Source organism: Monodelphis domestica, chromosome 4, assembly GCF_027887165.1.
Source record: "Monodelphis domestica isolate mMonDom1 chromosome 4, mMonDom1.pri, whole genome shotgun sequence".
Lineage (NCBI taxonomy): Eukaryota > Metazoa > Chordata > Mammalia > Didelphimorphia > Didelphidae > Monodelphis > Monodelphis domestica.
In genome coordinates, this window is record NC_077230.1 from 401,239,168 (window position 1) to 401,253,645 (window position 14,478).

Consider the following 14,478-nt stretch of genomic DNA (forward strand, 5'->3'; position numbering starts at 1 on the left):
TGCTCTGGCTGTCAACCAGGAGGCCCAGAGACTGGGCGAGGGAAGCCCTCAGGGACAACGGAGGCCTTTCCTTCCCTAGACAGACGGATTTGCTCTTCTGGCTCCTCACATTTACTGACCGAGGGTACCTGACTGCACGCATAAAATCCTTGAGATTGCTCACCCTTCTCAGGGAAGGGTGGAAAGGACGGAGGGCATTTGGAGATCAAAATGTTCAAGAAAATGGATGTTGTTTAAACCCTTTTTACATGGAGTTAAGGACAACTAAAACACGATTAAAAACAAGCACAATAACAAAGGATTTGCTGGAGAGATCTGCCTAGAGCCACGCTGGAAATGAATCAGGATTCGAACTCGTTCTCGTCCGCCCCAAATCCCACCCAGGGCGCACCTTCATTCGTGGGCTTTAGAGCCAGAAAGCCTCTCCCAGGTCCTCCGGCCCAAACACCCAAAGCTCCCCCCATCCTACGGGGAAGGCCCTGAGATTCGACGGCCGGCCCGGGACAGGGTGAGGAATCCACGACGTCCCATGTAGGCTGGCCTAACCCAGGTTCCACAGCGGGTGGTTGCTGGATGTGCAATTGGCCGTCTTTGCCCAGAAGAGAGTCTCATGACTCGGGGGTATCGGGGCTGTTTCAGGTCAGGCCTGAGCTGCTCTGGAAGCCGCAGACACAGGCAGGCGGACTTGTTTTCATTATCCCAGCCAAGGAGAAAGGGGGGAAGGGGGGGAGGGAGAAGGTTTCCACAGTAAAATAAAAAAAATAAAAAAAACAACAACATTCAGCCCACATCCAATCATGGGTCTGTTTTCAAGGTGGGGTGGATGGGAGGAGGCGCGGGACAGGAGGAGAAGAGCGCAGACACCCAAGGCAGGGGCAAAGATTTGGGCTCAGCTTCCAGAGCCGGGGCTGGGGGGCACGCACACCCCACGGTGTCTGGCCTGAAGAGCGAGGCTCGCCCAAACCTGCTCCAAGCTGCCGGCCACCAGCCATCTTTGGGTGGGATGAGCCTGGTGGAGGGGGGGAGCTGAGCCAAAGAGCCCTCGTCTGCCCTCCGCAGGGCCAGAGGGAAGCCCGGAATAGGGTCACCCATTCCCAGGGCAGGTGGCAGCTCAGACCATCACCCAGGCCAGGACGTGCCCGGCCGCCGTGAGGACCTGAGGCGTCCTTTTCAGGCTCATCATGTATGAAATCCCTTTACATAAAGGTGAGGCAAGTGGCAAGGCTTGGGCTGGCGCTGACCTCCCAGAAAGTAAAGACTTCACCAAATTTACTCTTTGGATTCATGACATTTACTAGATAAGATGTCACATGGCAAATCTGTATCCGAGGGGTAACTGGGTGGCTCAGTGGATGGAGAGCCAGGCTTAGAGACGGGCAGTCCTGGGTTCAAATCTGACCTCAGACACTTCCCAGCTGGGTGACCCCCATTGCCTAGTCCTTATTGCTCTTCTGCCTTGGAACCAATATTGATTCCGAGATGGAAGGTAAGGGTTTAAAAAAAAAAATCTGTATCCAATTGCTTACTGTCTCACAGAGGAGGGAAAGGAAAGTGGGGAGAAAGTAAAGATTTAACCAATTTGGCCCCAGACATATCCAAGCAGTGTGACTCTGGGTAACTCCAACTGCCTATCCTTTACTGGTCTTCTGCCTTGAAGCCGAGACTCGGTATCTTAGTACCAATTCAAAGAAAGGTTTAAAAAAAAAGAAAGAAAATATTATGTAGGCTCTGCCCAACCATGAGCAGTGACATGTTCTCTCCAATGATTTAAGTCTTCCTATCTTTCTTTGGGCATTTAGTAGATAAAGTACGAGATCCAGAGTCAAGAAGACTCATCTTTGTGAGTTCAAATCTGATCCCTCCAACACTCTGGGCAAGTCCCTTAACCCTGTTGGTTTCAGTTTCCTCGTCTATAACATGAGCTGGAGAAGGAAATGGTAACCCCCTCTAGGATCTTCTCCAAGAAAACTCCAAAAGAGTCAGACATGTCTGGAGAACAACAATCTCTCTTTTCTTTTCAAATTGGACCTGCAATTTCTTTGAAACAGGGAACTCCCCATGAAGTAATTCCATGCCTAATGCAAATGCCTACTAGTTGTGGGAGTCTATTTTGAAACTTCTTCGTTTTTAGAGCTTAGCACACAGCAGACACGTAATAAATGTTTATTAATTAACTGAATGATAGAAGAGAGCTGCCTGAGACACTGAGAAATTAGATCATTTGTTCAGGTTCAAAAAAAGGCTCCAAGGCTCTCTAACCCATTCCTTGTCCTCTCCAGATTTTGGTCAAGAGCATTTTGTAGTTGCATTTAAATAAATGCCATGTGTGCCCCGGTAGGCTGACTCCCAGATAGTTTGTGCATTTTGCAAATGATCCCTTAGAGAATTTCTCTATTTCCTCCTTGTCTTTTTGTCAGTAAGCAGTGCAGAGAAATGCTGATGATTTGGGGCATTCTTTTGTATCCTGCTCTTTTCCCTGAAGTTTAAAATTGTCTTAATTAGTTTCTCTGCCCACTCTCTGGAGATTTTTAAGTGAAATTGCCACATCCATCTGCAAATTGAGGATAGTTTTGTTTCTTCTTCTGTTTGTGTTTATGATACCTGGCCCATTGATATTAGAATTTCTAGAACACTGTGATGTAGGGGCTCTGGTGGGTTTTTCTAGTTTCAATGGAAACATGGGAAGAATTATTTCCTCCCTTTTAATACTCCTACTACTATTTGGGCTATCTCTAGGCTCAAGTCAGAAGCCACTTGATCAAATCCCTTGATTTATTTTTAACCCTTGCTTTATGTCATAGTAACAATTCTAAGACAGAAAGCCAAGGACTGGGCAAATACGGTTAAGTGACCTGCCCAGGGTCACACAGCTAGGAAATGTCTGAGGCCAGTTTTGAAGCTCTTATTTCCAAGCCTGGCACTCAGAGATACCTAGATGCCCTTCAATCCCCTCATTTTACAAAGGACTGATTACAGGCTGAGATCTGGAGCAGAAAGGGGCTTCAGAAGCCATCTGGCCAAACATCTTCATTTTAGAAAGTTCTACTGAGGCCCCGTTAATTAACCTGCCCAGGGGTCAGAAGTAGCTGTAGAAAGTGTCAGAAGTGGGATATGGAATTGTTTCATTCCAGGATCTTGGGGGCCAGCTTCCACAGAGCTATGGATCTGACTCTCAAGGAGAACCACGATAAGTTTCCTCCAGAATCAAAAATAAATAAGTAAATAAATGAACAAATAAATAAACAAATGAATGAATAAATAAATGAAATGGCGGCATATAGTCTATAAGAACCAGGTCAATACTTACGATCAAGTCCATTCAAGTAGCGCATTCGTATTTCACAGTGGCCCCAGACAGCACTTACTACTGGGTAAAGTTTTTTGCCTTTGAGTCCCCGAAAGGCTACACCCATGTACTGTCCATCGACAATGAAGCTCAGTGTCCCATCGTCCATGTCCAGGGCCACCAGGAAAGAATCTGGCACGATGAAAGTCTCGTCTGGTTCGAGGAAGGCAGGATAGGTTTTACTTGGCTGGTTCTTCCCATCATGGTACAGTCTGTTCCGCCCCAGGTCCCAGCCCCAGGACTCATGGTTGTTCCCCACCAGGGTCGTGTACCCGACAGAGTGCAGGGGGGCATCTGCTGTCGCCACCCCTACAACCGCGTGGGTGCCACGCTGTCGCATGGCCCACGTGATTTGCCACACGTGTAGCCCACGGGTGTACCCCACTTTCCCCCTGATGGCGTCTGTGCTCTGGGCCACCGGATGCCGGTGAAAGATAAGTTTGTCATCCTCCTTCACAAACACATTGAGCGAGCGGTCGTCGTTATTCCAAGAGTGGAGCAGCTGGACATCATAGGACACGGGGGGCATGTCCAAGAGCAAGTCCAGCCGTGTGGGCTTACAGTAGTCCAGGCCCTGGAGCTCTTGTTTCAGAGGCCTGTAGGTAGGGTCTCTCATGTCCACAGTCTTTATTCCCCCAGTGACCTTCTGCCCCATGCTAACGTCTGACTTCACCTTCCTACGTCTTCCCAAAGCAAACTCATCAATCGCAGGCCTTCTGTCCTGTTTTCCAATCAAATGCCAGCGAGGTTCCTAAAGGAGGTTGCTAGGAGAACCGATCAACTTGTGTAACATTCAGGACTGCCTAAAGGATGGAAAGAAAAACAGATGGGGAAGGGAGAGAGAAGGGGGGAAAAGTTAAATATTACTACAGGGGTCATAGTAACTGGATAAATGAATAACACATCCCATCTGCTCTGTTTTTAGAAACCAAGGCTCGTGTCACACCTGTTAGCAGGACACAGTCAAGCTTTGGAACACAACTGCTGGTTCAGGGGTTGGAGCCAAGTATGTACCCCCCACCTCCCTCCCCAAATCCCAGTCATGGGTCTTTGTAAAAGGAAACAGCAGGTGGCTGTCTTCCTGGCCAACGGACTGCACTCCTGGAGGCCAGAATATGAAGATTTCAGTGTCTGTTCTGCCTGTCTAAGGGGCCCAGTGCTAGGGGAGGGAAAAGAATGAATGACCCATGGTTCCTGCTCTCAGAAAGCTTATAGCCCAATAGGGAAGATGAGGTATTTGCACAGATAATAAGCAAAGAGATTTACATGTCTCATTTGAGCCTCACAAGTCCATAAGATATTATTATTCCATTTTACAGATAAGTTAATTGAACTTCAGGGACAAAGAAGTTGAGGGACTGGCCCAGAGTCCTATAGGAAGAAAGGAAGGAAATAACCATTTATTAAGCACTTACTTTGAGCCAGGCCCCGCGCTAAGTACTTCACAATATATCATTTCATTTAAACAGTACGAAGTTGGAGCTGTTATTTATCCCCATTTTACAATTCAGGAAACTGAGACAGACAGTAGTTAAATGGCTTGCCTGAGATCATACTGTGGTCTGAGGCAGGAGTCAAACTCATGTCTTCTTGAGTCAAACTCCAGTGCTCTAAACACTAAGCTAGGCTGCCTCGCCAATTCAGAGTAATCATCATCATAATGGCAGTTTTTCTAAAATTCTGACTACATGCCAGGCCCTGTGCTAAGCACTTTATAAATATCTTATTTGATGCTCACGACAGCTCCTCAAGGTAGGTAGGAGGTTAACAGACTTGTCTAGGGTCATACAGCTAGCATGTATCAGAAATGGAACCTAGACTCAAGGCTCCTAGACCCTGAAACAACTAAGTGGCACAGTGACAGAGTTCTAGGCTTAGAGTCAGGAAATCCTGAGTTCAAATTCTGTCTTGGTCACAACTGAGCTTGTGTGGGCTTGGGCAAATCACTTAATTTGTCTATCTCAGTTTCTTCATTTATAAAATGGGAACGATAATAGCACCAGTGTTGTGAGGATCAAATGAGATTATAATTTTAAAGCACTCTGCAACCTTAAAACACTGAACAAATGCTAGTTATAATGATAATCAATATTATCATCTCCAAAGCTAGCTCTCTCTCATCACCATACCACAATGTCTTTTCCTTCTCAGGCCTTTCAAGTTAGCCTAAGTTGATACAAATTTTTATGTCATCTTAATAATAGTGGTTTCTTCTTCAGTCTAATAATCCCAGTTTTAGGGTTGGCAATGTTACTATATATTATCACCATTATAGTAGCAGTAGCAGCTAGCATTTACCTCCTAATTTAAGATGAGCAAAGCCCTTTACAGCTGTTATCTCAGTTTTATCAAGTTAGATAATGTTTGGAAAATGGTTTGCAGATTTTGTTTTTCAAGAAGAGTGACTGGAAGGGCCGTGAGGTGGCTCGGTGGAGAGAGAGGGCCAGGACCAGAGACAGAAGGTCCTGGGTTCAAATATGGACTGAGATACTTCTCAGGGATTGCCAACTTAACCCCAATTGCCCAGCCCTTACTACTCTTCTGCCTTAGAACCAATAAACAGCACTGATCCAAAGACAGAAGGTAAGGGTTAAAAAAAAAGAAAATAGTGACTGTTTCATTGTATTTGTCTTTCCAGAGCCTTGGCTCATAGTAAGTGCTTAGTAATTACCTGTTAAATGATTGATTAAATACATTTTTGAATACTTTTTCCTTTTATATCACCTACATTTCCTTGGCTATCCTTTCCCCATGGAGAGTCATCCCTTATATTAAATTAACACAAAAAAAGAAAGGGAAACTTTAAAAAGTAGGAAAAAGTTCAGCAAAACAAACCTACCTATCAGAAAGTCCGATATATCATGCATGTACAATGTGCACATATTTATTTTATGTATACAGCATATACAGTACACATATAAGTATGTACATACATAAACAGATCCGTTATATGTGTACAGAGTGTTCCAGACCCACACCATCCTGTTTTTGTAATTCTGTACATTTTAGAGAGCTCTAGAAATCTCATCACCACTCTCTGAAAAGCCCTGAAGAGTCCGTTTCCAAATCTCGCAGAGGGCTTTTGGAGAGACCTTCGCCACTCTGAGCCATCTCAAGAGGAGATGTGTCTAACACATACACCCACAATTTACTCTGGTGAAAGTAGAATGCTCGCTCCATTTGCTGACTTGAATGGGAATTTGAGGCCAGGACCTTCCTCTAGGGAGCATCCTTGGCTGTGAAGAAGCAGGAAGAGAGGAAACTCAACACATGTGCTGCCAACATGCCCTGACTGGCTGCCCACCCATGGTGGTGTCACCACCACTCTCCATTTCTCCATCAGGGATGGATTTCCCATTCGATTAACACACAAGCCGGCCATCCCCAATGCTTGCTAGATAACAACTGTGCTCCCCAAGCCCACACGGAACATCCCTACCCATGGGCCATACAGTGTTCAACCATTGGCTCTAAGAATCGATACCCCTTGCTTCAAATCTGCACTTCCCATCTTTTACATTTATGGCTTGTGTGACTGTGAGCAAACTCTCTAAGGGGTTGTCCTTTCATCTAGGAGATCCTGCATTCAAATTCTGACACTGACATCATCTAGGGGAATCTGGGGGCAAGCTTCCTAGGGGAGAAACTTCTCAAGAGTCAAAGGTCTTGGGCTCAAATTCCACCCTGGATGTTTGCTGCCTATGTGACCTTGAACTTAGGTCTTTCTTGAGGCCAGTTCTCTATTATTCTCATTGTCTTGAACAAACTCCTTCAAGGATCATCTTGGGGTTAAGTGACTTGCCCAAGGTCATACAAGCTAGGAAGTGTCTGAGCCAAATCTGAACCCAGGACTTCCCCATCTCTAGGCCTGGCTCTCCATCCCCTGAACCATAGATGCTCCTCAAAATTATTTTTAACATAATACTAAGACATTTTTCATTGCTAATGAGGCGGATATTGATAGAGAAGACACACAAGCAAAAACTCTTTGGGGAAGGAACTCAAGAATCTCCGAGTATAAAGGGGTGCTGAGAATATAAAGCTAAAAAATCACTACAGCTAAGCCAGAAGGTGGGGAGCTGTACAGACTGAGCGAGTGTCTCACCAGGAACTCTCTGTGAATCTAATGCAATTACTGGGCTGATTTTTAAAAAATAGCCAGGGCAGCTAAGGTGGCTAGAGTGCATAGTGAGAGCCAGGCCACTCTTCTGTCTCAGAACTGATACTAGGGCAGAAGGGAAAGGTTTTAAAACAATAGCCAGTCCAAAATGAGTAAGACCTTTGGTGTCATCCTGGAGAGTTCCTGGCTCCCTTCAAATCTCAATTCAGGCACCATTTCAATTCAGGTAAGACCGTCTCCCCTAGTGGTTAGCTGTCATCTCATAAATGCTTGTTAATCTAACTGAAAATACTTAGTTTATTTAAAAAGAGACAGGAAAAAGGCAGTCGATCTGGGTCTGAATCATGGCTCTGACTTGCAACAAGTAAACTCCTTGGGCCTCAGTTTCTTAAAATGTCAGTTGGGTTAGGTGGCCACTGAAGTTCTTTCCAGCTCTAAGTCCATCATCCCATAAGCCTATAAATCACTACCCCTATCTGGGTCTCAGTTTCCTCATCTGTAAAAAGAGGGGGTTGGGTAAGATGGCCTCTTATCCTCTGAAAGAAGCTCTTACTTGTATGACTTTGGAACACGTAGCTCCATTTTTACGGCAATCTGTAAAATGAGGGATTCCTTCTATCTCCAAATCTACCAACCTGTGTCACTACGGAGACAGATGGAGAGGGCTTGAGATGGGAGATGGAGCATCTGCTGCTCAGAGGCCAAAAAGTGTTTTCCCTTCACTTGGTTTACTGATTTTCCACCTTGAAAAGCAATCTCTGGCCATATTAGCCAGGACACAATGTGCCTGCTGGGAGGTCAGAAGGGCAGGATTGGCCAAATTGTCCATTGGTAGAATGAGGATGAGAAATCTGGGAGCTTGGAATGCTGGCTCTTCTCCTGTCCCTGGACCCACAGGGCCTTGAATAAAGGAGAAAACAAAACGTACACCCTGGTGTGCTTGGCCTCATAGGCATGGGTCTTGCCTGCCTAGCCCAGTAGCAGCCCTGGGACTCCCATCCAGTCCTTGGTTGTCTGACCCATATGGACACAGCTTTTAGAGGTGTCTCTGACCCCCTACAGTCAAGGAAGGTAGCGTGGCAGAGAAGAGGGCATTCAAAACTGGAAGGCAGGAAGGTCTAGGTTAAAATTCCAGTTGCTTTTCATTGCATGCCCAAGCATTTAGCACCAAATGCCTTGGATACTTATTAGCCTAATGACCCTAGGCAAGTGATTTGACCTCTCCAAGCCTCAGTTTCCTCATCTGAAAACAAGAGAATTAGAATAGATGGCTTTGGGGCACTTGCCTGGAATGGTCCCCCAAATGGGGATAACATTTCTCCTTTCTTTCTTGGTGTCAGGCATCCCAGAAAAAGAAGAGATGTTAAGGAGACTCTCCCAAGCTATAAGCTTTTCCTCTGCACACCCTGCCTTTCCCTTCCTACCAAAACTTTCCCCATGTAGGCGGCATTTACTTAACAGAGGGTACCACTAAATGCCAGGGAAATCTTTGAAAGCTTAAGTATCCCTCTAAAATGGAGGTTCCCTCTGATGACAGGGAATCCCTTGTTTTTGTCTTTGTATCCCCAACACCGAGCCTGGACCATGGGACATGAAGATTAAGTATTGATGAAATTTTTGGGTGGAGAAGGAAGGAAATAGCCAGCAAGAAATTTGCAGAGAGCCCTGAATCTGAACACTGAGGACCAGAGTGCCACCTACTTACTGACTGTATGGCCTTAGGTAAGTCATTGGCCACAGTTCCTTTTCCATCAAATGAGGGAGGCTGGACTCCTATGGGTTCATTTTAGCTATACGCTATGATTCTGTGGAAATCAAATTTCATGCTTGGCCTGTTTAATCATAAGGGAGAGGGGGAAGGGAAGAGGAAGATGGAGGAGAGGAAAAAGGAAGATGGAGGAGAGGGAAAAAAAGCTAATGATCACACTGACTAGTCAATGAGAGTCTACATTTGAACTCATCTCCATCCTCTGTATTAGTAGCTGTCAAAAGACAACTAAGGGTGGAAATGAGAATAGGGGAGAATTTAGAGATCCAAGTTCAAATCCTACTTCAGACACTTTTATGACCCTAAAGAAGTTCTGTGACTTCTCTGGGACTTGTTTTCTTCATATATAAAAAGAGGAGGTTGGAATAGGTAGTTTCCTAGGTCCTTTCCAGGTCTAACTCCATGATCTTGGGACTTCTCTCATCAACCTCAGTTTCCCTATTTGTAAAATGGAGGTTAAAAACAGTTGCCACCTCCCAGGGCTATTGTGAGGACCCAGTGAGATAACTGATATAAATGTCCTTAATAAACCTTAAAGCCCTCTTAAATGTGAGTGATTAGCATCAAAATGGAATGTTTTGGGGGGCTACTGCTAATGTACAGAGTGTGGGTGGGTGGGGGTGCTAGAGGGAATGTGATAGTAGGAAGGGATTATTATAATCAAACTGAATAGCTAACTGTAACAAGTGAATAATAGCTGGTGTGTTGCCAGCTGCTATTCACTTATTACAGTTAGCTCTTCCATTTGATCATAACAATTGGCGAGCCAGGTAGGAGTCAAATCTACAATCAAATATAGGCAAAGGGCAAACAGGGATCATGGTATTTCAGACCACGGTTCAAGTAATTTGGGATGTTATTCCAGCTTACTTCCAGCACCTGCCATTGCCTATGACTGCTAGATCTCAGGGAGAGACATTAAAATTAATACTAATATCTACAGTGGTCATGATATTGGTATTTTTAGAGGGGTGCCCCCATACTCAATTATTAACAACATAATAAATAGCATGAAGAAACAGATAAAGGATAAGCAAACAATAGGAAGAAGAGGAAAAAGCTGATGAAAGATGAAAAGCCAACAGACACAGGACCCTACCCTAGAGACCTGACGGGGCTTGGGTGGAAGGAGGAGGGCCTAAGGGAGGGGGCAAAAGCTCAGATTTGGTCAGATCTCTGTTTTTGAACAACCTGCATTTCTGATTCACGGGCTCTGTTCCTAATATATCTGATGGCAGAACATTTAAATGGGATGAAAGCAAGTTTGCAAGCTGGTGTTCAGGGCATGGTCTGATATTCCTTAACCTGGTTACTTCAGGAAAGAAAAGGAAGCCTGTCAAGGGTCCAGTTCCCACAAATCCCCATGGCCACGGCAGCAAAGCAGGGCTTATATTCTGTCTCAGGAGCCACGAGATGGGGCCAGGGCTGGGCTTCCAAGGAGCCAAGGTATCATGGCACTGCAGGTTATGTCCAGATTGGCTCATGCAAAGGACAAAAGATCAGGGAGCCACCTAGGCCACCCTGCCCCCATGGGAATGGGTCTCATGGTTTGGAGGCAAGAACCGTCCCCTTTGTACGCTACTCCACACTGCTGAACCCTGATAGAAGGGGCCCTGTTCTACGCCTCTGTCCATTGTCACTTCAACAGAAATCCTTCCCAAGGCAATTTCAAGAAATTCCAAAATGGGCCTTAAAAAAAGAAAACCCAAATGAGCACTGGTGAACTTTTAACCTTTATTGTACCCAAAGGGTCAGCTTAAAAAAATCCGTGAATGGAGCCAACAACTCTTCCCCCCCACTCCCTGCCCCCCATTTCCTCTCTTTAGGCCATACAAAGAAGGCCACCCACCTACCAGCAAGAACAGGCTCTCTGGGTGATTATTCTGGGAAGAAACCAATCACACAGAATCCCACTTTAGAGCTGGAAGGGACCTTCAGATCATCCAGTTCAATCCCTTCATTTTGTAAATAGAGAAACTGAGGCTAAGAAAGGTCCTATAGGTGATAAGCACGAGGAGTGGACTTCAAACCAAGACCCACTGATTCTAGAACCAGCCCTCTTTCCCCTTGACCTTAGTAGTACAAAAACCCATTTTACCAATGAGGAAACTGAGTCTCAAAGACATTAAATGACTTTGCCCATGTTAAAGCCAATCTGATTTGACCAGCACTTAATACAAAGCCTGGTATACAGCAGGCACTGGGCAGATGCTGCCTGATTATATTCTATATGTTCTATAAATATAGATTTATGTACATAAATAGATGTTCTATAGCTACATATATTATGTGTTCTATATATGAAAATATATGTTCTGTATGTATATATTTATTTTGTATCCTTAAAGCCTACTTTTAAAATATCTGATGAATTTGACACAATATAATCAGATCTGATTAATTAATTAATCTAATTAGTTCAAACATTGAAATACAAATATATAATGAGAATGTATATTCTATATGGTACTAACTCACCTGCCATACTCATATAATAATAATAATAATAATAGATAACATCTGTAGAGTGCTTTAAGGGCAACTGGATGGTTCAGTGGATAGAATGCTGGGCCTGGAGTTAGGAAAACTGTAGTTCAAATCTGGTTTCAGATACTTCTTAGCTGTATGATCCTGGGTAAGTCACTTAGCCTCCATTTGCCTAGCCCTTATGGCTCTTCTGCCTTGGAACCAATACTCAGATTCTAAGATGGAAGGGTTTAAAAAATAAAAAATAAATGAATGCTTAATAACTGAGTGAATCTGGGAAGCAAAGCTTTGCTATCATCCACACTTTGCAAATAGGCCAACTCATGCAATGAGAAATTAAGTGATTTGCTCAGTCAGCTTCTAAGGCAGGATTTGAACCCAGGTCCATCCTTCCTGCCACAATAAATGCTCTTTCCACAGTACTCTGCAGACTCTCATGTTTGTGAGGATGATTCAAAAATTCAACTGCTTTTCTTATTTTTTTTCTTAAATTAAATTAAAATGTAAAATTTCCACTCTAAAATTTCTGATCAATATTTTTCATTTCCCCAATAACTGGGGGGGGGGGTGTTGCTGGGCTGTCCTGAGGGCCAAAGAGGGAAGGCCTGAACCACCTTGTCTCAGAGTTCCCCACAGCAATCCCAGCCCAGCCCCAACCAGAAAGGAAAGGCCGCGGGGCTTACCTGTCTGACGCCACCCCAGGCTCTTCCCAGACGGGGCACCAGCACTCTCAGTGGCTGGCTCTGACCAAGATGGAGACAATCCTGAGGGAATAAAGAAGAAATCAAGTGAGATATTTATTTGGCACAAAGGGAAGGGGGAGACACGAGGGAACATATTTATTTTAAACCTCTCAATGCAGAATTCATGTAGAAAAGAGAAAACCTGTCTCTAAACTTCTTCAAGAAGAGGGCTTTGGCCTTGGGAATTAGGAAGACTTGGGTTCAAATCCTACCTCGCAGCATGACCAGCTTGTGACCTGCAGTTTCTTCATCTTTAAAATGCAGCTAATATCTGTGGTATTTGGCCATAGCAGTGGTTTAAAAGGTTAAATGAAATAATAGTCATTTTTAATTAGGGGGGGACCTCCAGCTATTTACTTGAAACCACCTCATTTTTTTTTTTAATTTTAATATTATTTTATTTGGTCGTTTTCATACATTATTCACTGGAAACAAAGATCGTTTTCTTTTCCTCCCCTCCCCCCTCCCCCCCCCCCCCCCCCCCCCGCCTTTCCCTCTCCCATAGCCGACACATGATTCCACTGGTTATCACATGTGTTCTTGACTCGAACCCATTTCCCTGTTGTTGGAGTTTGCATTATAGTGTTCATTTAGAGTCTCTCCTCAGTCTTGTCTCCTCCAACCCTGTAGTCAAGCAGTTGCTTTTCAGCGATGTTTTTATTCCCACAGTTTATCCTCTGCTTGTGGGTAGTATTTTTTTTTAGATCCCTGCAGATTGTTCAGGGATTGCATTGATACTAATGGAGAAGTCCATCACCTTCGATTGTACCACAATGTATCAGTCTCTGTGTACAATGTTTTCCTGGTTCTGCTCCTCTCGCTCTGCATTACTTCCTGGAGGTTGTTCCAGTCTCCATGGAACTTCTCCACTTTATTATTCCTTTTAGCACAATAGTATTCCATCACCAACATATACCACAATTTGTTCAGCCATTCCCCAATTGAGGGGCATCCCCTCATTTTCCAATTTTTGGCCACCACAAAGAGCGCAGCTATGAATATTTTTGTACAAGTCTTTTTGTCCATTATCTCTTTGGGGTACAAGCCCAGCAGTGCTATGGCTGGATCAAAGGGCAGACAGTCTTTTATCGCCCTTTGGACATAGTTCCAAATTGCCCTCCAGAATGGTTGGATCAATTCACAACTCCACCAGCAATGAATTAATGTCCCCACTTTGCCACATCCCCTCCAGCATTCATTACTTTGCATAGCTGTCATGTTAGCCAATCTGCTAGGTGTGAGGTGGTACCTCAGAGTTGTTTTGATTTGCATCTCTCTGATTATAAGAGATGTAGAGCACTTCTTCATGTGCTTATTAATAGTTTTGATTTCTTTGGCTGAGAACTGCCTGTTCATGTCCCTTGCCCATTTGTCAATTGGAGAATGGCTTGATTTTTTGTACAATTGATTTAGTTCTTTATAAATTTTAGTAATTAAACCCTTGTCAGAGGTTTTTATGAAGATTGTTTCCCAATTTGTTGCTACCCTTCTGATTTTGGTTACATTGGTTTTGTTTGTACAAAAACTTTTTAATTTGATGTAATCCAGATTATTTATTTTGCATTTTGTAATTCTTTCTAATTCTTGCTTGGTTTTGAAGTATTTCCCTTCCCAAAGGTCTGACATGTATACTATTCTGTGTTCGCCTAATTTTCTTATAGTTTCCTTCTTTATGTTCAAGTCATTCATCCATTTTGAATTTATCTTGGTGTAGGGTGTGAGGTGTTGATCTAAGCCTAATCTTTCCCACACTGTCCTCCAATTTTCCCAACAGTTTTTATGAAATAGTGGATTTTTGTCCCAAAAGCTGGGATCTTTGGGTTTGTCATATACTGTCTTGCTGAGGTTGCTTGCCCCCAGTCTATTCCACTGATCCTCCTTTCTGTCTCTTAGCCAGTACCAAATTGTTTTGATGACCGCTGCTTTATAATATAGTCTGAGATCTGGGACTGCAAGACCCCCTTCCTTTGTATTTTTTTTCATTAATTCCCTGGGTATCCTTGATCTTTTGTTC

At 44.1% G+C, this 14,478-nt stretch overlaps 1 protein-coding gene across 5 annotated transcripts in view; it reads right to left on the minus strand.

Moving 5' to 3' along the window:
- Positions 1-14,478, minus strand: part of SPSB1 (splA/ryanodine receptor domain and SOCS box containing 1) — a 95,424-nt gene that overhangs the window by 15,325 nt on the left and 65,621 nt on the right. For 2 of the 5 annotated variants that reach the window (XM_056795823.1, XM_056795824.1), the window contains exons 2-4: positions 12,405-12,485; positions 8,102-8,366; positions 3,308-4,149 (exon numbers count right to left, since the gene is read on the minus strand). In XM_056795823.1, the coding sequence (XP_056651801.1) occupies positions 3,308-4,001 (694 nt within the window). In that variant the 5' untranslated portion in view covers positions 4,002-4,149; positions 8,102-8,366; positions 12,405-12,485. Of the gene's footprint in view, positions 1-3,307; positions 4,150-4,612; positions 4,700-8,101; positions 8,367-12,404; positions 12,486-14,478 lie in introns of those variants that run through there. The other 3 variants (XM_001362088.4, XM_016422559.2, XM_056795825.1) reach the window with 2 other exon arrangements.